The 25,330-nt window shown below is 50.4% G+C and overlaps 2 protein-coding genes across 3 annotated transcripts in view; both read right to left on the minus strand.

Annotated features, from left to right (window-relative positions):
- The window catches only part of RABL6 (RAB, member RAS oncogene family like 6), a 96,584-nt gene extending 84,174 nt beyond the window's left edge, over positions 1-12,410 (minus strand). For both annotated transcript variants that reach the window (XM_038767932.1, XM_038767933.1), the window contains exon 1: positions 12,269-12,410. In XM_038767932.1, the coding sequence (XP_038623860.1) occupies positions 12,269-12,410 (142 nt within the window). The remainder of the gene's footprint in view (positions 1-12,268) is intronic.
- Positions 12,411-17,044: 4,634 nt separating this feature from the next.
- CCDC183 (coiled-coil domain containing 183) overlaps positions 17,045-25,330 on the minus strand; it is a 47,738-nt gene continuing 39,452 nt past the window's right edge. Inside the window, exon 14 of the mRNA XM_038767849.1 lies at positions 17,045-17,277. Within this exon, the coding sequence (XP_038623777.1) occupies positions 17,156-17,277 (122 nt within the window). The 3' untranslated portion in view covers positions 17,045-17,155. The remainder of the gene's footprint in view (positions 17,278-25,330) is intronic.

Below are 25,330 nucleotides of genomic sequence, written 5' to 3' on the forward strand. Positions count from 1 at the left end.
AACAAAGCTCCCACAGCCGCCGCTCTAAAATCGCTCACCGACCTTTGCGGGGGAAAGTTGGAGAAAGGAATTTCCTTCCGGGATTACTCCTTTCGAACCGGATATTTCATCATTGCAGTACTCGTTAAGTGTTTACTATGTGCTAAGCGCTGGGGGGGGGGGGATCCAAATTAATCAGGTCCCCGGACCCCTCGGGTGGGGCTCACAGCCTAAGAAGGAGGGAGAACGGGGACTGAATCCCCATTTTGCATCTGGGGAAACTGAGGCCCAGAGAAATCGGGTGACTTGCCCAAGGTCACCCAACAAACGAGTCGGCGGAGCCGGGATTAGAACCCAGATCCTCTGGCTCCCAGGCCCGTGGTCTTTCCGCTAGGACACACTGCTTCTGGAGGCGCGATTAGAACCCAGGTCCTTTGGTTCCCGGGGCCCGTGCTCCTTCCGCTAGGTCACACTGCTTCTGATAAGTAATAATGATAATAATAATAATAATGACGGCATTTATTAAGCGCTGACTATGTGCAAAGCACTGTTCTAAGCGCTGGGGAGGTTACAAGGTGATCAGGTTGTCCCACAGGGGGCTCAGTCTTCATCCCCGTTTTCCAGATGAGGGAACTGAAGCCCAGAGAAGTGAAGTGAGTTGCCCAAAGTCACACAGCTGACAATTGGCGAAGCCAGGATTTGAATGCATGACCTTTAATAATAATAGCATTTATTAAGCACTTACTATGTGCAAAGCACTGTTCTAAGCGGTGGGGAGGTTACACGGTGATCAGGTTGTCCCACAGGGGGCTCACAGTCTTAATCCCCATTTTACAGATGAGGCAGTGGATTACAAGCGCTTAGTACAGTGCTCTGCACACAGTAAGCGCTCAATAAATACGATTGATTGATTGATTTTACAGATGAAGTAACTGAGGCCCAGAGAAGTGAACTGACTTGCCCAAAGTCACACAGCTGACAATTGGCGGAGCTGGGATTTGAACCCACGACCTCTGACTCCAAAGCCCAGGCTCTTTCCACTGAGCCATGCTGCTTCTCGTGTTGTCCCACGTGGGGCTCACCCTTTTAATCCCCATTTTCCAGAAGAGGTGACTGAGGCCCAGAGAAGTGAAGTGACTTGCCCAAAGTCACACAGCTGACAATTGGCGGAGCCAGCATTTGAACCCATGACCTTTAATAATAAAAGCATTTATTAAGCGCTTACTATGTGCAAAGCACTGTTCTAAGCGCTGGGGAGGTTACACGGTGATCAGGTTGTCCCACAGGCGGCTCACAGTCTTAATCCCCATTTTACAGATGAAGTAACTGAGGCCCAGAGAAGTGAAGTGACTTGCCCACAGTCACACCGCTGGCAATTGGCAGAGCCGGAATTTGAACCCACGACCTCTGACTCCAGAGCCCGGGCTCTTTCCACTGAGCCACGCTGCTTCTCGTGTTGTCCCACATGGGGCTCACCCTTTTAATCCCCATTTTCCAGAAGAGGTGACTGAGGCCCAGAGAAGTGAAGTGACTTGCCCAAAGTCACCCAGCTGACAACTGGCGGAGCCGGGATTTGAACCCACAACCTCTGACTCCAAAGCCTGGGCTCTTTCCACTGAGCCACGCTGCTTCTCGTGTTGTCCCACATGGGGCTCACTCTTTAAATCCCCATTTTACAGAAGAGGTGACTGAGGCCCAGAGAAGTGAAGTGACTCGCCCAAAGTCACCCAGCTGACAATTGGCGGAGCCGGGATTTGAACCCATGACCTCTGACTCCAAAGCCCGGGCTCTTTCCACTGAGCCACGCTGCTTCTCGTGCTGTCCCACGTGGGGCTCCCCCTTTTAATCCCCATTTTCCAGAAGAGGTGACTGAGGCCCAGAGAAGCGAAGTGACTCGCCCAAAGTCACCCAGCTGACAATTGGCGGAGCCGGGATTTGAACCCACGACCTCTGACTCTAAAGCCCGGGCTCTTTCCACTGAGCCACGCTGCTTCTCGTGTTGTCCCACGTGGGGCTCCCCCTTTTAATCCCCATTTTCCAGAAGAGGTGACTGAGGCCCAGAGAAGTGAAGTGACTCACCCAAAGTCACACAGCTGACAATTGGCGGAGCCGGGATTTGAACCCACGACCTCTGACTCCAAAGCCTGGGCTCTTTCCACTGAGCCATGCTGCTTCTCGTGTTGTCCCACATGGGACTCACGCTCTTAATCCCCATTTTCCAGAAGAGGTGACTGAGGCCCAGGGAAGTGAAGTGACTCGCCCAAAGTCACACAGCTGACAATTGGCGGAGCCGGGATTTGAACCCACGACCTCTGACTCCAAAGCCCGGGCTCTTTCCACTGAGCCACGCTGCTTCTCGTGCTGTCCCACATGGGGCTCCCCCTTTTAATCCCCATTTTCCAGAAGAGGTGACTGAGGCCCAGAGAAGCGAAGTGACTCGCCCAAAGTCACCCAGCTGACAATTGGCGGAGCCGAATTTGAACCCACAACCTCTGACTCCAAAGCCCGGCCTCTTTCCACTGAGCCACGCTGCTTCTCGTGCTGTCCCACGTGGGGCTCCCCTTTTAATCCCCATTTTCCAGAAGAGGTGACTGAGGCCCAGAGAAGCGAAGTGACTCGCCCAAAGTCACCCAGCTGACAATTGGCGGAGCCGGGATTTGAACCCACGACCCGCTGTTGGGTAGGGACCGTCTCTCTACGTTGCCAACTTGCACGTCCCAAGCGCTTAGTACAGTGCTCTGCACACAGTAAGCGCTCAATAAATACGACGGAATGAATGAACTCTCTTTGCCTGTATCCACCCCAGCGCTTACAAAAATGCCTGGCACAGTAGTAAGCGCTTAACAAATACCACAATTATTATTATTAATTCCAGCTCCGCCACTTGCCAGCTGGGTGACCTTGGGCAAGTCGTTCAATCTCTCTGTGCCTCAGTTTCCTCAAGTATAAAATGGGCCTATAAGCCCCGTGGGGGACGGGGGCTGAGTTTGATACCTTGTATCTTCTCCCAACGGTAAACACAAAGCAAATACTGTTATTATAATTGGAATTTAGAAGTTAAGATTGGCTCCACAGCCTCTCTGTAGAGAACTCCAGGAGGGAGGAGAGCTGTTAATTTTTTTAAAATGGTATTTGTTAAGCGCTTACTACGTGCAAAGCGCTGTTCTAAGCGCTGGGGGGATACAAGGTGATCAGGTTGTCCCACGTGGGGCTCGCAGTCTTCATCCCCATTTTACAGATGAGGGAACTAAGGCACAGAGAAGTGAAGTGACTCGCCCAAAGTCACGCAGCTGACAATTGGCGGGGCCGGGATTTGAACCCACGACCTCTGACTCCAAAGCCACTGAGCCACGCTGCTTCTCTTAATTGGGAGGACGGTTTAGGAGGCGACTGTAAGCTCCTTCAGGGGCACCGCCTATTAACTCTACTGTCCTCTCCCGGACGCTCAATACATACAATGCCATGCCGGGCACAAAATAAGCGCTCAATAAATACCACTCATTAACTGGGCCTGCTTCCCACTTGGTAACAGAGATCAAGTCCACCAACTCTACTGTCCTCTCCCAATAATAATCACGATGGAATTTGATAAGCGCTTACTATGTGCCAAGCACCGTTCTAAGCGCCGGGGTAATAATAATAATAATAATAATAATAATAATAATAATAATAATAATAATAATAATGGCATTTATTAAGCGCTTACTATGTGCAAAGCAAGGTAATCAGGTTGTTCCACATGGAGCTCACAGTCTTCATTCCCATTTTTACAGATGAGGTAACTGAGGCACAGGGAAGTGAAGTGACTTGCCCCGGGTCGCACAGCAGACAAGTGGCGGAGGCGGGATTAGAACTCACGTCTTCCGACTCCCGAGCCCGGGCTCTTTCCGCTAAGCCAAGTGCTCCGCACAGGGCTTGGCGCACAGTAAGTAGACCGCGAGCTTCTTGGAAGGAAGGATTGTGCCTTTTAGCTCAGTTCCCCTCCCAACTCTCCCAATAATAATCATGATGGAATTTGATAATAATAATAATAATAATAATGGCATTTATTAAACGCTTACTATGTGCAAAGCACTGTTCTAAGCGCTGGGGAGGTTACAAGGTGATCAGGTCGTCCCCCGAGGGGCTCCCAGTCTTCATCCCCATTTTCCAGACGAGGGAACCGAGGCCCAGAGAAGCGAAGTGACTTGCCCAAAGTCACACAACTGACAGGTGGTGCAGTCGGGATTTGAACCCATGACCTCTGACTCCAAAGCCCGGGCTCAGTTCCCCTCTCCCAAACGCTTAACGCAGTGCTCTGCACAGGGTAAATGCTCAATAAGTACCACTGATGAATATAAGCACTCAGTAAATACTACTGATCAATTGCTTCAAGCTCCTCCAGAACAGGGATTGTCATTCATTCATTCATTCAATCGTATTTATTGAGCGCTTACTGTGTGCGGAGCACTGTACTAAGCGCTTGGGAAGGACAAGTTGGTAACATCTAGAGACGGTCCCTACCCAACAACGAGCTCACGGTCTAGAGGAGGAGACAGACATTAATATAAATAAATCAATAAATTACACATTGGTGAGCCCACTGTTGGGTAGGGACCGTCTCTATATGTTGCCAACTTGTACTTCCCAAGCGCTTAGTACAGTGCTCCGCACACAGTAAGCGCTCAATAAATACGATTGATTGATTGATATACACAGATAGATACATATGTGCTGTGGGGAGTCATTCAATCAACTATGTGGTACTCTCCAAAGCGTTTAGCTCAGCACGCAGTCGACGGAAAGCTCCTCGAGGGCCCGAATCATGCCTACTAATGCGCTCAGAACAGTGCTTGGCACATAGTAAGCGCTTAACAAATACCATCATTATTCATGCTCAGGACACGTCACCCTGCTCCTCAACAAACTCCGGTGGTTGCCCACCCCTCCGCAGGTCGTGGGTTCAAATCCCGGCTCCGCCACTTGTCAGCTGTGTGACTGTGGGCAAGTCACTTCACTTCTCTGAGCCTCAGTTCCCTCATCTGGAAAATGGGGATGAAGACTGTGAGCCCCCCGTGGGACAACCCGATCACCTTGTAACCTCCCCAGCGCTTAGAACAGTGCTTGGCACATAGTAAGCGCTTAACAAATACCATCGTTATTCATGCTCAGGACACGTCACCCTGCTCCTCAACAAACTCCGGTGGTTGCCCATCCCTCCGCAGGTCGTGGGTTCAAATCCCGGCTCCGCCACTTGTCAGCTGTGTGACTGTGGGCAAGTCACTTCACTTCTCTGAGCCTCAGTTCCCTCATCTGGAAAATGGGGATGAAGACTGTGAGCCCCCCGTGGGACAACCCGATCACCTTGTAACCTCCCCAGCGCTTAGAACAGTGCTTGGCACATAGTAAGCGCTTAACAAATACCATCATTATTCATGCTCAGGACACGTCACCCTGCTCCTCAATAAACTCCAGTGGTTGCCCATCCCTCCGCAGGTCGTGGGTTCAAATCCCAGCTCCGCCACTTGTCAGCTGTGTGACTGTGGGCAAGTCACTTCACTTCTCTGAGCCTCAGTTCCCTCATCTGGAAAATGGGGATGAAGACTGCGAGCCCCCCCGTGGGACAACCCGATCACCTTGTAACCTCCCCAGCGCTTAGAACAGTGCTTGGCACATAGTAAGCGCTTAACAAATACCATCACTATTCATGCTCAGGACACGTCACCCTGCTCCTCAACAAACTCCGGTGGTTGTCCATCCCTCCGCATCAAAGCCCGGGCTTTGGAGTCCGAGGTCGTGGGTTCAAATCCCGGCTCCGCCACTTATCAGCTGTGTGACTTTGGGCAAGTCACTTCACTTCTCTGAGCCTCAGTTCCCTCATCTGGAAAATGGGGATGAAGACTGTGAGCCCCCCGTGGGACAACCCGATCACCTTGTAACCTCCCCAGTGCTTAGAACAGTGCTTGGCACAAGGTAAGCGCTTACCAAATACCATCATTAGTATTCTCATTGTGGGTTCTAATCCCGACCCCACCACATTCATTCAATCGTATTTATTGGGCACTTACTGTGTGCAGAGCACTGTACTAAGCAGGTCAGCTGTGTGACCCTGGGCAAGTCACTTGACTAGGAGAAGCAGCGTGGCTCAGTGGAAAGAGCCCGGGCTCTGGAGTCGGAGGTCGTGGGTTCAAATCCGGCTCCACCACTTGTCAGCTGTGTGACTGTGGGCAAGTCACTTCACTTCTCTGGGCCTCAGTTCCCTCATCTGGAAAATGGGGATGAAGACTGTGAGCCCCACGTGGGACAACCTGTTGCCAACTTGTACTTCCCAAGCGCTTAGTCCAGTGCTCTGCACACAGTAAGCGCTCAATACGATTGAATGAATGAATGAAAATCACCTTGCATCTACCCCAACGCTTAGAACAGTGCTGTGCACATAGTAAGCGCTTGAGAAATGCTATTACTATGATGATTATTATTCTCCGGGCCTCAGTACCCTCATCAGGAAAATGGGGATGAAGACTGGGATCCCCACGTGGCACAACCCGATGACTTGTGTCTCCCCCAGCGCTTGAGAAATGCTATTAGTATGATGATTATTATTCTCTGGGCCTCAGTGCCCTCATCTGGAAAATGGGGATGAAGACTGGGGGCCCCACGTGGCACAACCCGATGACTTGTGTCTCCCCTAGCGCTTGAGAAATGCCATTATTATGATGATGATTATTATTCTCCGGGCCTCAGTGCCCTCATCTGGAAAATGGGGATGAAGACTGGGAGCCCCACGTGGCCCAACCCGATGACTTGTGTCTCCCCCGGCGCTTCAGAAATGCTATTATTATGATGATGATTATTCTCTGGGCCTCAGTGCCCTCATCTGGAAAACGGGGATGAAGACTTGGGGCCCCACGTGGCACAACTCGATGACTTGTGTCTCCCCCGGCGCTTGAGAAATGCTATTATTATGATGATTATTATTCTCTGGGCCTCAGTGCCCTCATCTGGAAAATGGGGATGAAGACTGGGAGCCCCCCGTGGGACAACCTGATCACCTTGTATCCCCTCAGGGCTTAGAACAGTGCTTTGCGCATAGTAAGTGCTTGAGAAATGCTATTATTATGATGATGATTATTCTCTGGGCCTCAGTGCCCTCATCTGGAAAATGGGGATGAAGACTGGGGGCCCCACGTGGCACAACCCGATGACTTGTGTCTCCCCCAGCGCTTGAGAAATGCTATTAGTATGATGATGATTATTCTCTGGGCCTCAGTGCCCTCATCTGGAAAATGGGGATGAAGACTGGGAGCCCCACGTGGCCCAACCCGATGACTTGTGTCTCCCCCAGCAATTGTCCCCCACACAGTAAGCGCTTACCAAATACCACCCTTACTATTAGTACCGTTGGGTAAGGACTGTCTCTATATGTTGCCAATTTGAACTTCCCAAGCGCTTAGCACAGTGCTCTGCACATAGTAAGCGCTCAATAAATACGATTGATGATGATGATACCGTGGGTTCTAATCCCGGCCCCGAAACCACGGGCGAGTCACTTGCCTTCTCTGCCAACTTGGACTTCCCAAGCGCTTAGCACAGTGCTCTGCACGTAGTAAGCGCTCAATCAATACGATTGATGATGATGATGATACCGTGGGTTCTAATCCCGGCCCCGAGACCCCGGGCGAGTCACTTGCCTTCTCTGCCAACTTGGACTTCCCAAGCGCTCAGTCCAGTGCTCTGCACATAGTAAGTGCTCAATAAATACGATTAATGATGATGATGATGATAGAGAAGCAGCGTGGCTCAGTGGAAAGAGCCCGGGCTTTGGAGTCAGAGGTCATGGGTTCGAATCCCGGCTCTGCCCCTTGTCAGCTGGGTGACTTTGGGCGAGTCACTTCACTTCTCTGGGCCCCAGTTTCCTCATCTGTAAAATGGGGATGAACACCGTGAGCCCCCCGTGGGACAGCCTGATCACCTTGTACCCTCCCCAGCGCTTAGAACAGTGCTTGGCACATAGTAAGCGCTTAATAAATGCCATTATTATGATGATGATGATGATGATACCGTGGGTTCTAATCCCGGCCCCGAGACCCCGGGCGAGTCACTCGCCTTCTCTGCCAACTTGGACTTCCCAAGCGCTCAGCACAGTGCTCTGCACACAGTAAGCGCTCAATCAATACGATTAATGATGATGATGATAGAGAAGCAGCGTGGCTCAGTGGAAAGAGCCCGGGCTTTGGAGTCAGAGGTCATGGGTTCGAATCCCGGCTCTGCCCCTTGTCAGCTGGGTGACTTTGGGCAAGTCACTTCACTTCTCTGGGCCCCAGTTTCCTCATCTGTAAAATGGGGATGAAGACTGTGAGCCCCCCGGGGGACAGCCTTATCACCTTGTACCCTCCCCGGCGTTTAGAACAGTGCTTTGCACATAATAAGCGCTTAATAAATGCCATTATTATTATTATGATGATGATACCGTGGGTTCTAATCCCGTCCCCGAGACCCCGGGCGCGTCACTTGCCTTCTCTGCCAACCTGGACTTCCCAAGAGCTTAGCACAGTGCCCTGCACATAGTAAGCGCTCAATAAATACGATTGATGATGATGATACCGTGGGTTCCAATCCCGGCCCCGAGACCCCGGGCGAGTCACTTGCCTTCTCTGCCAACCTGGACTTCCCAAGCGCTTAGCACAGTGCCCTGCACATAGTAAGCGCTCAATAAATACGATTGATGATGATGATGATACCGTGGGTTCCAATCCCGGCCCCGAGACCCCGGGCGAGTCACTTGCCTTCTCTGCCAACCTGGACCTCCCAAGCGCTTAGCACAGTGCCCTGCACATAGTAAGCGCTCAATAAATACGATTGATGATGATGATGATACCGTGGGTTCCAATCCCGGCCCCGAGACCCCGGGCGAGTCACTTGCCTTCTCTGCCAACCTGGACTTCCCAAGCGCTTAGCACAATGCTCTGCAAATAGTAAGCGCTCAATAAATACAATTAATGACGATGACGATAGAGAAGCAGCGTGGCTCAGTGGAAAGAGCCCGGGCTTTGGAGTCAGAGGTCACGGGTTCGAATCCCGGCTCTGCCCCTTGTCAGCTGGGTGACTTTGGGCAAGTCACTTCACTTCTCTGGGCCCCAGTTTCCTCATCTGTAAAATGGGGATGAACACCGTGAGCCCCCCGTGGGACAGCCTGATCACCTTGTACCCTCCCCAGCGCTTAGAACAGTGCTTCGCACATAGTAAGCGCTTAATAAATGCCATTATCATTATTATTATGATGATACCGTGGGTTCTAATCCCGGCCCCGAGACCCCGGGCGAGTCACTTGCCTTCTCCGGCAACTTGGACTTCCCAAGCGCTCAGCACAGTGCTCTGCACATAGTAATAATAATAATAATAATAATAATCATGTTGGCATTCGTTAAGCGCTTACTATGTGCAAAGCACTGTTCTATGCGCTTGGGGGGATACAAAGCGATCAGGTTGTCCCACATGGGGCTCACACTCTTAATTCCCATTTTCCAGATGAGGTCGCTGAGGCTCAGAAAAGTGAAGTGACTTGCCCAAGGTCACCCAGCAGACACGTGGCGGAGCCGGGATTCGAACCCCTGACCTCTGACTCCAAAGCCCGGGCTCTTTCCACTGAGCCCCGCTGCTTCTCAATCAATACGATCGATGATGATGATGATGATGATGCCGTGGGTTCTAATCCCGGCCCCGAGACACTCGCCTTCTCTGCCAACTTGGACTTCCAAGCGCTCAGCACAGCGCTCTGCAGATAGTGAGCGCTCAATCAATACGATTGATTGATTCTGTGGGCCTCAGTTCCCTCATCTGTAAGACGGGGGACGACGCCTGAGCCTGGGCTTCCCAAGCGCTCAGCACAGCGCTCTGCACACAGTGAGCGCTCCACCAATACGACGGATTGATGGATTCTGTGGGCCTCAGTTCCCTCATCTGTAAAACGGGTGACTGTGAGCCCACTGTTGGGGAGGGACTGTCTCTATGTGATGCCAATTTGTACTTCCCAAGCGCTTAGTACAGTGCTCTGCACATAGTAAGCGCTCAATCAATATGATTGATTGATTGATTTTGTGGGCCTCAGTTCCCTCATCTGTAAGACGGGGGACGACGCCTGAGCCTGGGCTTCCCAAGCGCTCAGCACAGCGCTCTGCACACAGTGAGCGCTCCATCAATACGACGGATTGATGGATTCCGTGGGCCTCAGTTCCCTCATCTGTAAAACGGGTGACTGTGAGCCCACTGTTGGGGAGGGACTGTCTCTATGTGATGCCAATTTGTACTTCCCAAGCGCTTAGTACAGTGCTCTGCACATAGTAAGCGCTCAATCAATACGATTGATTGATTGATTCTGTGGGCCTCAGTTCCCTCATCTGTAAGACGGGGGACGACGCCTGAGCCTGGGCTTCCCAAGCGCTCAGCACAGCGCTCTGCACACAGTGAGCGCTCCATCAACATGACGGATTGATGGATTCTGTGGGCCTCAGTTCCCTCACCTGTAAAACGGGTGACTGGGAGCCCACTGTTGGGGAGGGACTGTCTCTATGTGATGCCAATTTGTACTTCCCAAGCGCTTAGTACAGGGCTCTGCACATAGTGAGCGCTCAATCAATACGATTGATTGATTGATTCTGTGGGCCTCAGTTCCCTCATCTGTAAAACGGGGGACGACGCCTGAGCCTGGACTTCCCAAGCGCTCAGCACAGTGCTCTGCACACAGTGAGCGCTCCATCAATACGACGGATTGATGGATTCTGTGGGCCTCAGTTCCCTCATCTGTAAAACGGGTGACTGTGAGACCACTGTTGGGGAGGGACCGTCTCTATGTGATGCCAATTTGTACTTCCCAAGCGCTTAGTCCAGTGCTCTGCACATAGTAAGCGCTCAATCAATACGATTGATTGATTGATTCTGTGGGCCTCAGTTCCCTCATCTGTAAGACGGGGGACGACGCCTGAGCCTGGACTTCCCAAGCGCTCAGCACAGCGCTCAGCACACAGTGAGCGCTCCATCAATACGACGGATTGATGGATTCTGTGGGCCTCAGTTCCCTCATCTGTAAAACGGGTGACGACGCCTGAGCCTGGACTTCCCAAGCGCTCAGCACAGCGCTCTGCACACAGTGAGCGCTCCATCAACACGACGGATTGATGGATTCTGTGGGCCTCAGTTCCCTCATCTGTAAAACGGGTGACTGGGAGCCCACTGTTGGGGAGGGACCGTCTCTATGTGATGCCAATTTGTACTTCCCAAGCGCTTAGTCCAGTGCTCTGCACATAGTAAGCGCTCAATCAATACGATCGATTCATTGATTCTGTGGGCCTCAGTTCCCTCATCTGTAAGACGGGGGACGACGCCTGAGCCTGGACTTCCCAAGCGCTCAGCACAGCGCTCTGCACACAGTGAGCGCTCAATCAATACGACGGATTGATGGATTCCGTGGGCCTCAGTTCCCTCATCTGTAAAACGGGTGACTGTGAGCCCACTGTTGGGTAGGGACCGTCTCTATGTGATGCCAATTTGTACTTCCCAAGCGCTTAGTACAGGGCTCTGCACATAGTGAGCGCTCAATCAATACGATTGATTGATTGATTTTGTGGGCCTCAGTTCCCTCATCTGTAAGACGGGGGACGAACGCCTGAGCCTGGGCTTCCCAAGCGCTCAGCACAGCGCTCTGCACACAGTGAGCGCTCCATCAATACGACGGATTGATGGATTCTGTGGGCCTCAGTTCCCTCATCTGTAAAACGGGTGACTGGGAGCCCACTGTTGGGTAGGGACCGTCTCTATGTGATGCCAATTTGTACTTCCCAAGCGCTTAGTACAGTGCTCTGCACATAGTGAGCGCTCAATCAATACGATTGATTGATTGATTTTGTGGGCCTCAGTTCCCTCATCTGTAAGACGGGGGACGACGCCTGAGCCTGGGCTTCCCAAGCGCTCAGCACAGCGCTCTGCACACAGTGAGCGCTCCACCAATACGACGGATTGATGGATTCTGTGGGCCTCAGTTCCCTCATCTGTAAAACGGGTGACTGTGAGCCCACTGTTGGGGAGGGACCGTCTCTATGTGATGCCAATTTGTACTTCCCAAGCGCTTAGTACAGTGCTCTGCACATAGTAAGCGCTCAATCAATACGATTGATTGATTGATTCTGTGGGCCTCAGTTCCCTCATCTGTAAAACGGGGGACGACGCCTGGGCCGCCGCGACGACCCTGTGGGCTCCGCAGCGCTCGGAGCAGCGCCGGGAGCGTAGTGAGCGCCGCCCCCGCCGGGACACTCACTGTTGTACTGGACGCCCTTGGCGAACCTCCTCTGCAGGGCGCGGTTCATGGCCTGGAGGCCGGCGGGGATGGGCCGAGCCCGCTCCCGCTCCCCCGCCGGGGGGCCCTCAGACCCCACCAGCTTCTTTAGCGCCGACAGCATCTTGGCGCGGGGCGCGGTGCACTGTGCGGGGCGCTGTGCGCTGTGCGGGGCGCTGTGCGGGCCCGGCCCCCCCCGCGCCGCCGCCCTCCTCCTCCTCCTTCTCCTCAGCCCTCCTCCGCCTCAGCGCGCGCCGCCCGCGCCGCCATCTTGCGTGGCGGGGCCCGGGGGGCGTGGCCAGCGCCCGGGGGCGTGGCCCGAGCGGAGTCTGGGGGCGGGGCCAGGCCGGGGGCGGGGGCCCGGAGCCTATGGGAGGGGCCGGAGCCGGAGCGGGGGCGGGGCTAGAGCCGGTGGGCGGGGCCGGAGCAGCGCCTGAGGGCGGGGCCAGCGCGGGGGGCGGGGCCGGAGCGTGTGGGCGGGGCCAGAGTGGGGGGTGGGGTGGGGGTGACGGGGCCCAGGGCCTAGTGGGGGGGGGCGGAACTGGGGGCGGGGCCAGCGCGGGGGCGGTGCCGGAGAAGTAGAGGGGGCGGGGCCAGAGCAGCGCCCGAGGGCGGGGTCAGCGTTGGGGGCGGGGCCGGAGCCTGGGGGCGGGGCCGGGGAAGGAGAGGGGCGGGGCCGGAGCAGCGCCTGAGGGCGGGGTCAGCGCGGGGGGCGGGGACGGAGCGTGTGGGCGGGGCCAGAGTGGGGGATGGGGGGTGACGGGGCCCAGGGCCTAGTGGGGGGCGGGGGGGCGGAACTGGGGCGGGGCCAGCGCGGGGGGCGGGGCCGGAGAAGGAGAGGGGGCGGGGCCAGAGCCGAGATTGTGGGCGGGGCCAGAGACCGGGGGCGGGTCCGGGTCCTCCGAGCGGTCTGACAGGAGCGCGCGGGAGCTACGGCGGCCCACGAGCGCCAAGAAAGCGCCGCCGAACCGGGCCGTTGGCCGCGTCGCCCCCGCCGCCCTGAGGCGCTGCCTCTGCGCGCCCTGCCCTTTCCCGCCCACTGCTGCTGCTGCTGCTGCTGCTGCTCCACGCGGTCGGGCCTTCCTTCCTTCATTCATTCGTCCGGGCATTCATTCATTCACTCGTTCCTCCGTTCGTTCACTCACTCATTCATTCATCCACTCGTTCGTTCATTCACTCATTCATTCATTCATTTGTTCATTCATCCACTCGTTCGTTCATTCACTCATTCATTCATTCATTTGTTCATTCACTCGTTCCTTCGTTCGTTCATTCACTCGTTCCTTCGTTCGTTCATTCACTCATTCATTGGCTCATTCATTCATTCACTCGTTCCTCCGTTCGTTCACTCACTCATTCATTCATCCACTCGTTCGTTCATTCACTAATTCATTTGTTCATTCATCCACTCATTCATTTGTTCATTCACTCGTTCCTTCGTTCGTTCATTCACTCATTCATTTGTTCATTCACTCGTTCCTTCGTTCGTTCATTCACTCATTCATTGGTTCATTCATTCATTCACTCGTTCCTCCGTTCGTTCACTCACTCATTCATTCATCCACTCGTTCGTTCATTCACTCATTCATTTGTTCATTCATCCACTCATTCATTTGTTCATTCACTCGTTCCTTCGTTCGTTCATTCACTCATTCATTTGTTCATTCACTCGTTCCTTCGTTCGTTCATTCACTCATTCGTTTGCTCATTCATTCATTCACTCGTTCCTCCGTTCGTTCACTCACTCATTCATTCATCCACTCGTTCGTTCATTCACTCATTCATTTGTTCATTCATCCACTCATTCATTTGTTCATTCACTCATTCGTTCATTCACTCATTCATTTGTTCATTCATTCATGCATTCATTCGTTCATTCATTCGTTCCTTCGTTCGTTTCATTCTCGTTCACTTCAAGTTTACCCTTTCCTGCCTTAACTCAGCCCTCTCCTCTGCCAGACAAAACTATTTCTCCTCCCTTATTGACCCCCATGCCCATCATCCCTGTCGGCTCTTCCGTACATCGTCATCATCATCAATCGTATTTATCGAGCGCTTACTGTGTGCAGAGCACTGGAATAAGCGCTTGGGAAGTACAAGTTGGCAACATAGAGAGACAGTCCCTACCCAGCACATTTAACTCCCTTCTCAGGCCCCCGGTTCCTCCCCCTCCTCCTTCCCTCACCCCCAACGATCTGGCCTCCTACTTCATTAACAAAATTAAATCCATCAGGTCCGACCTCCCCAAAGTCACTTCACCACCTTCTCCAACCCCCCGGCTCCCAACACTCTCTGCTACTCTCCCATCCTTCCCAGCAGTATCCTCAGAGGAGCTCTCTTCCCTCCTCTCAGGTGCTGCTCCGGCCACCTGTGCTTCTGACCCCATTCCCTCTCATCTCATGAAATCTCTCACTCCGTCCCTTCTCCCCTCCTTAACTTCCATCTTTAACCACTCACTCTCCACTGGTTCCTTCCCCTCTGCCTTCAAACATGCCCATGTCTCTCCCATCCTAAAAAAAACCTCTCTCGACCCCACCTCACCTTCTAGTTATCGCCCCATCTCCCTCCTACCATTCCTTTCCAAACTGCTTGAACGAGTTGTCTACACGCACTGCCTCGAATTCCTCAACACCAACTCTCTCCTCAACCTCCTCCAGTCTGGCTTCCGTCCCCTACATTCCACGGTAACTGCCCTCTCAAAGGTCACCAATGACCTCCTGCTTGCCAAATCCAACGGCTCCTACTCTGTCCTAATCCTCCTCAACCTCTCGGCTGCCTTCGACACTGTGGCCCACCCTCTTCTCCTCAACACGCTATCCGACCTTGGCTTCACAGACTCCGTCCTCACCTGGTTCTCCTCTTATCTCTCCGGCCGTTCATTCTCAGTCTATTTGCAGGCTCCTCCTCCCCGTCCCATCCCCTTACTGTGGGGGTTCCCCAAGGTTCAGTGCTTGGTCCCCTTCTGTTCTCGATCTACACTCACTCCCTTGGTGACCTCATTCGCTCCCACGGCTTCAGCTATCATCTCTACGCTGATGACACCCAGATCTACATCTCTGCCCCTGCTCTCTCCCCCTCCCTCCAGGCTGGCATCTCCTCCTGCCTTCAGGACATCTCCATCTGGATGTCTGCCCGCCACCTAAAGCTCAACATGTCGAAGACTGAGCTCCTCGTCTTCCCTCCCAAACCCTGCCCTCTCCCTGACTTTCCCATCTCTGTGGACGGCACTACCATCCTTCCCGTCTCACAAGCCCGCAACCTTGGTGTCATCCTCGACTCCGCTCTCTCATTCACCCCTCACATCCAAGCCGTCACCAAAACCTGCCGGCCTCAGCTCCGCAACATTGCCAAGATCCGCCCTTTCCTCTCCATCCAAACCGCTACCCTGCTCGTTCAAGCTCTCATCCTATCCCATCTGGACTACTGCATCAGCCTTCTCTCTGATCTCCCATCCTCGTGTCTCTCCCCACTTCAATCCATATTTCATGCTGCTGCCCGGATTGTCTTTGTCCAGAAACGCTCTGGGCATGTCACTCCCCTCCTCAAAAATCTCCAGTGGCTACCAATCAATCTGCACACCAGGCAGAAACTCCTCACCCTGGGCTTCCAGGCTGTCCATCCCCTGGCCCCCTCCTACCTCACCTCCCTTCTGTCCTTCTCCAGCCCAGCCCGCACCCTCCGCTCCTCTGCTGCTACTCTCCTCACCTTTAGGCCTCGTTCTCGCCCGTCCCGCCATCAACCCCCGGCCCACGTCCTCCCCAGGGCCTGGAATGCCCCCAATCCCTCTGCCCATCCGCCAAGCTAGCTCTCTTCCTCCCTTCAGGGCCCTACTGAGAGCTCACCTCCTCCAGGAGGCCTTCCCAGACTGAGCCCCTTCCTTCCTCTCCCCCTCATCCCCCTCTCCATCCCCCCCATCTTACCTCCTTCCCTTCCCCACAGCACCTGTATATATGTATGTACATATTTATTACTCTATTTATTTTACTTGCACATATCTATTCTATTTATTTTATTTTGTTAGTATGTTTAGTTTTGTTCTCTGTCTCCCCCTTTTAGACTGTGAGCCCACTGTTGGGTAAGGACTGTCTCTATATGTTGCCAACTTGTACTTCCCAAGCGCTTAGTACAGTGCTCTGCCCACAGTAAGCGCTCAATAAATACGATTGATTGATTCATTTGTTCATTCACTCGTTCCTTCATCTGTTCATTCATTCATTCATTCACTCATTCATTCGTTCATTCATTCATTCATTCACTCATTCATTTGCTCATTCATTCACTCGTTCCTTCGTTCGTTCATTCACACGTTCCTTCGTTCGTTCATTCACACATTCATTTGTTCATTCATTTATTCACTCGTTCCTTCACTCATTCATTCCTTCATTCGTTCATTCATCCATTCATTCAATCGTAGTTATTGAGCGCTTACTGTGTGAGGAGCACTGTACTAAGTGCTGGGAAGTACAATTTGGCAACGTATAGAGACGGTCATTCATTCATTCATTCATAGTTACTGAGCGCTGTGTGCACAGCACTGGACTAAGCGCTTGGAAAGTGCAAGTTTGCAACATATAGAGATGGTCCCTACCCAACAGCGGGCTCAGCGCTTAGCACAGTGCCTGGCACACAGTAAGTGCTTAACAAATGCCACTTTTTAAAAAACGGTCATTGGCTTGGGAGACGGGGAAGACGGAGGGGGGGGCCAACTGGCGATGGGAAATTTGTAGGCCAGGAAAGACAATGCTCCGTTCGGTCCTGGAAAAAAGAATATTCCAAAATCTAATTGTATTCACGGGATGAAAGGGCTGGGGGTGGAACAAGCCCCCGAATCCCGGGTCTTGGGAGCCTCCCGGGCAGACCCGGCGGCCATCATTTCTTCTGCTTCTTCTTGATGGCCTTGAGCTTGGCCTCAATCAGGTTCTCGCTCTGCTTTTTGATTTCCTCCCGGGACGGGACGTAGCTGTTGTCCACGTCGGCAAATTCGAAGGTCTCTGGACGAGAGAGGGGAGGACGGGAGAGGGAGCCGTGAGGGAGGCGGGGTAGCTTCGGGAGGGAGACCACCATGTCGGCCTCCACCCCGGCCTCCCTGCCTCCAGCCCTCTCCTTTCTCCAGTCCTTAATTCAGTCGGCCGGCCCTATCGTTTTTCTCAAAAAAAGTCTCTTTCGCGCATCCTCAAAAACCTGCTGTGGTTGCCCACCCTCCTCCGTTTCAAACGGAAGCTCCTTTCCATCGGCTTCAAGGCATTTAGTCAGTTCTTTCCCTCCTACCTCACCTCGCTGATTTCCGACTACAAGACTGTGACCCTTCTATCAATCAATCAATCATATTTATTGAGCGCTTACTATGTGCAGACCACAGTACTAAGCGCTTGGGAAGTACAAATTGACTGTGAGCCCGCTGTTGGTTAGGGACCGTCTCTATATATTGCCAACTTGGACTTCCCAAGCGCTCAGTACAGTGCTCTGCACACAGTAAGCGCTCAATAAATACGACTGAATGAATGAATGAACACAAGCCAGGCCCAACACTAACCTACTCACCGTGTTTCCATTTGACTTTCTTGCTCCCGCCCTGCTGCCCGCCTCCAACTCCCTCGTTCATTGATTCAGTCGTGTTTGTTGAGCGCTGACTGTGTGCAGAGCACTGTGCTAAGCACCTGGGCGAGTCCGGGAAGCGGCGCGTGGCTTAGTGGAGAGAGCCCGAGCTTGGGAGTCGGAGGACGTGGGCTCTAATCCATGTCAGCTGTGTGACTTTGGGCAAGTCACAGCTTCTCCGGGCCTCAGTGACCTCATCTGGAAAATGGGGATGAAGGCTGGGAGCCCCCCTGTGGGAACTGATCACCTTGTAACCTCCCCAGCGCTTAGAACAGGGCTTGACACATAGTAAGCGCTTAACAAATACCATCATTATTTGTATTATTATTATTCTCTGGGCCTCAGTTACCTCATCTGGAAAATGGGGATGAAGACTGGGAGCCCCTCTGTGGGAACTGATCACCTTGTAACCTCCCCAGCGCTTAGAAAAGTGCTTTGCACATAGTAAGCGCTTAATAAATGCCATCATTATTATTATTATTACTATTATTCTCTGGGCCTTAGTTACCTCATCTGGAAAATGGGGGTGAAGGCTGTGAGCATCACGGGGGACAACCTGATTACCTCGTGTCTACCCCAGTGCTTAGAACAGGGCTTGACACATAGTAAGCGCTTAACAAATACCATCATTATTTGTATTATTATTATTCTCTGGGCCTCAGTTACCTCATCTGGAAAATGGGGATGAAGACTGGGAGCCCCCCTGTGGGAACTGATCACCTTGTAACCTCCCCAGCGCTTAGAACAGTGCTTTGCACATAGTAAGCGCTTAATAAATGCCATTATTATTATTATTATTATTATTAATAATCTCTGGGCCTCAGTTACCTCATCTGGAAAACGGGGGTGAAGGCTGTGAGCGTCACGGGGGACAACCTGATTACCTCGTGTCTACCCCAGCGCTTAGAACAGGGCTTGACACATAGTAAGCGCTTAACAAATACCATCATTATTTGCATTATTATTATTCTCTGGGCCTCAGTTACCTCATCTGGAAAATGGGGGTGAAGACTGGGAGCCCCCCTGTGGGAACTGATCACCTTGTAACCTCCCCAGCGCTTAGAAAAGTGCTTTGCACATAGTAAGCACTTAATAAATGCCATCATTATTATTATTACTATTATTCTCTGGGCCTCAGTTACCTCATCTGGAAAACGGGGGTGAAGGCTGTGAGCCTCACAGGGGAAAACCTAATTACCTCACATTTACCCCGGCGCTTAGAACAGGGCTTGACACATAGTAAGCACTTAACAAATACCATCATTATTTGTATTATTATTATTATTCTCTGGGCCTCAGTTACCTCATCTGGAAAACGGGGGTGAAGGCTGTGAGCCTCACGGGGGACAACCTGATTACCTCGTATCTACCCCAGCGCTTAGAACAGGGCTTTGCACATAGTAAGCGCTTAACAAATACCATCATTATTAGTATTATTATTATTCTCAGGGCCTCAGTTACCTCATCTGGAAAACGGGGGTGAAGGCTGTGAGCCTCACGGGGGACAACCTGATCACCTCGTATCTACCGAGCGCTTAGAACAGGGCTTGACACATAGTAAGCGCTTAACAAATACCATCATTATTAGTATTATAGACTTTTAGACTGTGAGCCCACTGTTGGGTAGGGACCGTCTCTACATGTTGCCAATTTGTACTTCCCAAGCGCTTAGTACAGTGCTCTGCACACAGTAAGCGCTCCATAAATACGATTGATGATGATGATGATGATGATGAATAAATACGGTTGAATGAATGAATGAATGAATATCATTATTATTCTCTGGGCCTCAGTTACCTCATCTGGAAAACGGGGGTGAAGGCTGTGAGCCTCACGGGGGACAACCTGATTACCTCGTATCTACCCCAGCGCTTAGAACAGGGCTTGACACATAGTAAGCGCTTAACAAATACCATCATTATTATTATTATTACAACACAACAGTGAACAGACGCATTCCCTGCCCGCAGTGAGCTTACAGTCCCCCTTTATATCCTGGTTCCCCTCGTCCCCCTCTCCATCCCCCCCATCTTACCTCCTTCCCTTCCCCACAGCACCTGGATATATGTTTGTACATATTTATTACTCTATTTATTTATTTTACTTGTACATATCTATTCTATTTATTTTATTTTGTTAGTACGTTTGGTTTTGTTCTCTGTCTCCCCCTTTTAGACTGTGAGCCCTCTGTTGGGTAGGGACCGTCTCTAGATGTTGCCAACTTGGACTTCCCAAGCGCTTAGTCCAGTGCTCTGCACACAGTAAGCGCTCAATAAATACGATTGATGATGATGATGATGACAGTGGCCCCTGAATTGCGAGGCGCCTGAAATTCCACTCGCCTTTCAGAAATCACACCGCCTCCAGGAAGCCCTCCATGACTAATCTCTCACCTCCCCACCCTCTGTCTCTCCCAACTAGGCCGCCTGAACCCTTGAGTCCGTACTCGCAAGCACTTTTTTAAATGTTATTTGTTAATAATAATAACAATAATGGCATTTATTAAGCGCTTACTATGTGCAAAGCACTGTTCTAAGCGCTGGGGAGGTGACAAGGTGATCAGGTTGGCCCACGTGGGGCCCACAGTCTTCATCCCCATTTTACAGATGAGGGAACTGAGGCCCAGAGAAGTTAAGTGACTCATTCATTCAGTCATTCAATCGTATTTATTGAGCGCTTACTGTGTGCAGAGCACTGGACTAAGCGCTTGGGAAGTCCAAGTTGGCAACATATAGAGACAGTCCCTATCAATCAATCATATTTATTGAGCGCTTACTGTGTGCAGAGCACTGTACTAAGTGCTTCAAAAGTACAAGTCGGCAACACGTACAGCCCCTACCCAACAGTGGGCTCACAGTCTTGTGTGCAGAGCACTGTACTAAGCGCTTGGGAAGTACAAGTTGGCAACACATAGAGACGGTCCCTACCCAACAGTGGGCTTGCAGTCTTGTGTGCAGAGCACTGTACTAAGCGCTCGGGAAGTCCAAGTTGGCAACATATAGAGACGGTCTCTACCCAACAGTGGGCTCACAGTCTTGTGTGCAAAGCACTGTACTAAGCGCTCGGGAAGTCCAAGTTGGCAACATATAGAGACGGTCTCTACCCAACAGTGGGCTCACAGTCTTGTGTGCAAAGCACTGTACTAAGCGCTCGGGAAGTCCAAGTTGGCAACATCTAGAGACGGCCCCTACCCAACAGTGGGCTCACAGTCTTGTGTGCAGAGCACTGTACTAAGCGCTCGGGAAGTCCAAGTTGGCAACATCTAGAGACGGCCCCTACCCAACAGTGGGCTCACAGGCTAGAAGGGGGAGAAGTCACCCAGCTGACAAGTGGCAGAGCCGGGATTTGAACCCACGACCTCGGACTCCAAAGCCCGGGCTCTTTCCACTGAGCCGCGCTGCTTCTCTAAGCGCTTACTATACGGCCGGCACTGTACTAAGCAACGGGGTAGATGCAGGCGAATCGGGTTGGACACAGTCCACGTCCCACAGGTGATTCACAGTCTTCATCCCCGTCTTACGCTGCTTCTTAGGCGCTTCTGGGGCAGGGGGGCTTTCAATCAATCAATCAATCAATCTAATCAATCAATCAATCGTATTTATTGAGCGCTTACTGTGTGCAGAGCACTGGACTAAGCGCTTGGGAAGTCCAAGTTGGCAACATATAGAGACAGTCCCTACCCAACAGTGGGCTCACAGTCTAAAAGGGGGAGACAGAGAACAAAACCAAACATATTAACAAATTAAAATAAATAGAATAGATCTGTACAAGTAAAATAAATAAATAGAGAAATATGTACAAACATCAGCATCAATCGTATTTATTGAGCGCTTACTGTGTGCAGAGCACTGTCCTAAGCGCTTGGGAAGTCCAAATTGGCAACATATAGAGACAGTCCCTACCCAACAGTGGGCTCACAGTCTAAAAGGGGGAGACAGAGAACAAAACAAGACATATTAACAAAATAAAATAAATAGAATAAATATGTACAAGTAAAATAGAGTAATAAATATGTACAAACATATACACAGGTGATATACATATTCATTCATTCAATCGTATTTATTGAGCGCTTACTGCATGCAGAGCACTGTACTAAGCGCTTGGGAAATCCAAGTTGGCAACATACAGAGACGGTCCCTACCCAACAGTGGGCTCACAGTCTAGAAGGGGGAGACAGAGAACAAAACAAGACATATTAACAAAATAAAATAAATAGAATAAATATGTACAAGTAAAATAAATAGAATAATAAATATGTACAAACATATCAGAGTCCGATTGCCCCCCCGGCATCAAGTGCCATCCCCCCAGCGTCTGCCCCACAGGGAGGAAAGGAGGCAAGGTAGGGGCTGGGTCATTCATCCATTCAATCGTGTGTATTGGACTATGGTACTGTACTAAGCGCCTGGGAGAGTACGATACAACAACACGGACACATTCCTGCCCACAACGAGCTCGAGGTCCAGAGGGGGAGACAGCCATTAATATAAATGAATGAATAAATGAAAAGATAAATAAATAAAGCACGGCTCTGGGAGTCGGAAGGTCATAATAATAATAATTGGCATTTGTTAAGCGCTTACTAGGTGCAAAGCACTGTTCTAAGCGCTGGGGAGGATACAGGCTGATCAGGTTGTCCCACGCGGGGCTCACAGTCTTAATCCCCATTTTACTGATGAGGGAACTGAGGCCCGAGAAGTTAAGTGACTTGCCCAAGATCACACAGCAGACATGTTAGACCGTCTCTATATGTTGCCAACTTGGATTTCCCAAGCGCTTAGTACAGTGCTCTGCACACAGTAAGCGCTCAATAAATACAATTGAATGAATGAATGAATGTGGCGGAGCTGGGATTCGAACCCATGACCTCTGACTCCAAAGCCCGGGCTCTTTCCACTGAGCCACGCCGCTTCTAATCCCACCTCCTCCGCTTGTCGGCTGTGTGACCCTGGGCAAGTCACTTCACTTCTCTGGGCCTCAGTTACCTCATTTGGAAAATGGGGATTAAGGCTGTGAGCCCCACGTGGGAAAAACCCATTACCTCGTGTTCATTCATTCGATCGCATTTATTGAGCGCTTACTGTGTGCAGAGCACTGTACTAAGCACTTGGGAAGTCCAAGTTGGCAACGTCTAGAGACGGTCCCTACCCAACAGTGGGCTCACAGTCTAGAAGGGGGAGACAGAGAACAAAGCAAGACATATTAACAAAATAAAATAAATAGAATAAATATGTACAAGTAAAATAAAGTAATAAATATGTACAAACATATATACAGGCGATATACATATTCATTCATTCAATCGTATTGAGCGCTTACTGTGTGCAGAGCACTGTACTAAGCGCTTGGGAAATCCATGTTGGCAACATCTAGAGACGGTCCCTACCCAACAGTGGGCTCACAGTCTAGAAGGGGGAGACAGAGAACAAAACTAAACATATTAACAAAGTAAAATAGATAGAATAGATATGTACAAGTAAAATAGAGTAATAAATATGTACAAACATATAAACAGGTGATATACATATTCATTCATTCGTTCAATCGTATTTATTGAGCACTTACTGCGTGCAGAGCACTGTACTAAGAGCTTGGGAAGTACAAGTTGGCAACACCTAGAGACGGTCCCTACCCAACAGTGGGCTCACAGTCTAGAAGGGGGAGACAGACAACAAAACAAGACATATTAACACAATAAAATAAATAGAATAAATATGTACAAGTAAAATAAATAGAGTAATAAATATGTACAAACATATAAACAGGTGATATACATATTCATTCATTCATTCAATCATATTTATTGAGTGCTTACTGTGTGCAGAGCACTGTACTAAGCGCCTGGGAAATCCAAGTTGGCAACATTTAGAGACAGTCCCTACCCAACAGCGGGCTCACAGTCTAGAAGGGGGAGATGGACAACAAAACAAGACATAATAACAAAATAAAATAAATAGAATGAATATGTACAAGTAAAATGGAGTAATAGATATGTACAAACATATAAACAGGTGATATACATATTCATTCATTCAATCGTATTTATTGAGCGCTTACTGCATGCAGAGCACTGTACTAAGCGCTTGGGAAGTACAAAGTTGGCAACATATAGAGACGGTCCCTACCCAACAGCGGGCTCACAGTCTAGAAGGGGGAGACGGACAACAAAACAAGACATATTAACACAATAAAATAAATAGAATAAATATGTACAAGTAAAATAGAGTAATAAATATGTACAGACATATATACAGGTGATCAATCAATCAATCGTATTTATTGAGCGCTGTGTGCAGAGCACTGTACTAAGCGCTTGGGAAGTACAAGTTGGCAACACATAGAGACAGTCCCTACCCAACAGCGGGCTCACAGTCTAGAAGGGGGAGACGGGTGATATACATATTACAGTGCCAGGTCCATTGGAAGCGCCTAACAAATGCCATGATGATTATTATTAGTACTAAATAATCACAATTATTATGACTTCAACCTTCTCTTACATCTGCAGGCGTATCCCAGACACCCCCTCCCCCCTCACACCCCCTTCGCCGCAGGGAAGGGAAACTGAGGCTCGCTCACTCACTCACTCGTATCACTCCCTTAGCTTAGAACAGAGCTTGGCACATAGTAAGCACTTAATGCTTGGCACATAGTAAGCGCCTAATAAATGCCATTAACACCTGTATATATGTATATGTTTGTACATATTTATTACTCTATTTATTTATTTTACTTGTACATATCTATTCTACTTATTTTATTTTGTTAGTATGTTTGGTTTTGTCTCCCCCTTTTAGACTGTGAGCCCACTGTTGGGTAGGGACTGTCTCTAGATGTTGCCAACTTGGACTTCCCAAGCGCTTAGTACAGTGCTCTGCACCCAGGAAGCGCTCAATAAATACGATTGATGATGATGATAAAAACAAAACAAATACCAATCAATCAATCAATCGTATTTATTGAGCGCTTACTATGTGCAGAGCACTGTACTAAGCGCTTGGGAAGTACAAATTGGCATCACATAGAGACAGTCCCTACCCAACAGTGGGCTCACAGTCTAAAAGGGGGGAGACAGAGAACAGAACCAAACATACCAACAAAATAAAATATACCATTATTATTATTAATATTAATAACATTATTAATATTAATATTAATTAATATCATACCATTATTTATTTTTACCAAATATACCATTATTATTATTAATAACAATATTTATTATTAAAAACATACCATTATTATTATTATTGTTATTGTTAATAACAATATGAGACTGTGAGCCCACTGTTGGGTAGGGACCGTCTCTATAATAACAATAATGTTGGTATTTGTTAAGCGTTTACTATGTGCAAAGCACCGTTCTAAGCTCTGGGGGGAACACAAGGAGATGAGGTTGTCCCACGTGGGGCTCACGGTCTTAATCCCCATTGTACAGGTGAGGGA

This window comes from Tachyglossus aculeatus, chromosome 27 (assembly GCF_015852505.1).
Source record: "Tachyglossus aculeatus isolate mTacAcu1 chromosome 27, mTacAcu1.pri, whole genome shotgun sequence".
Classification (NCBI taxonomy): Eukaryota; Metazoa; Chordata; class Mammalia; order Monotremata; family Tachyglossidae; genus Tachyglossus; species Tachyglossus aculeatus.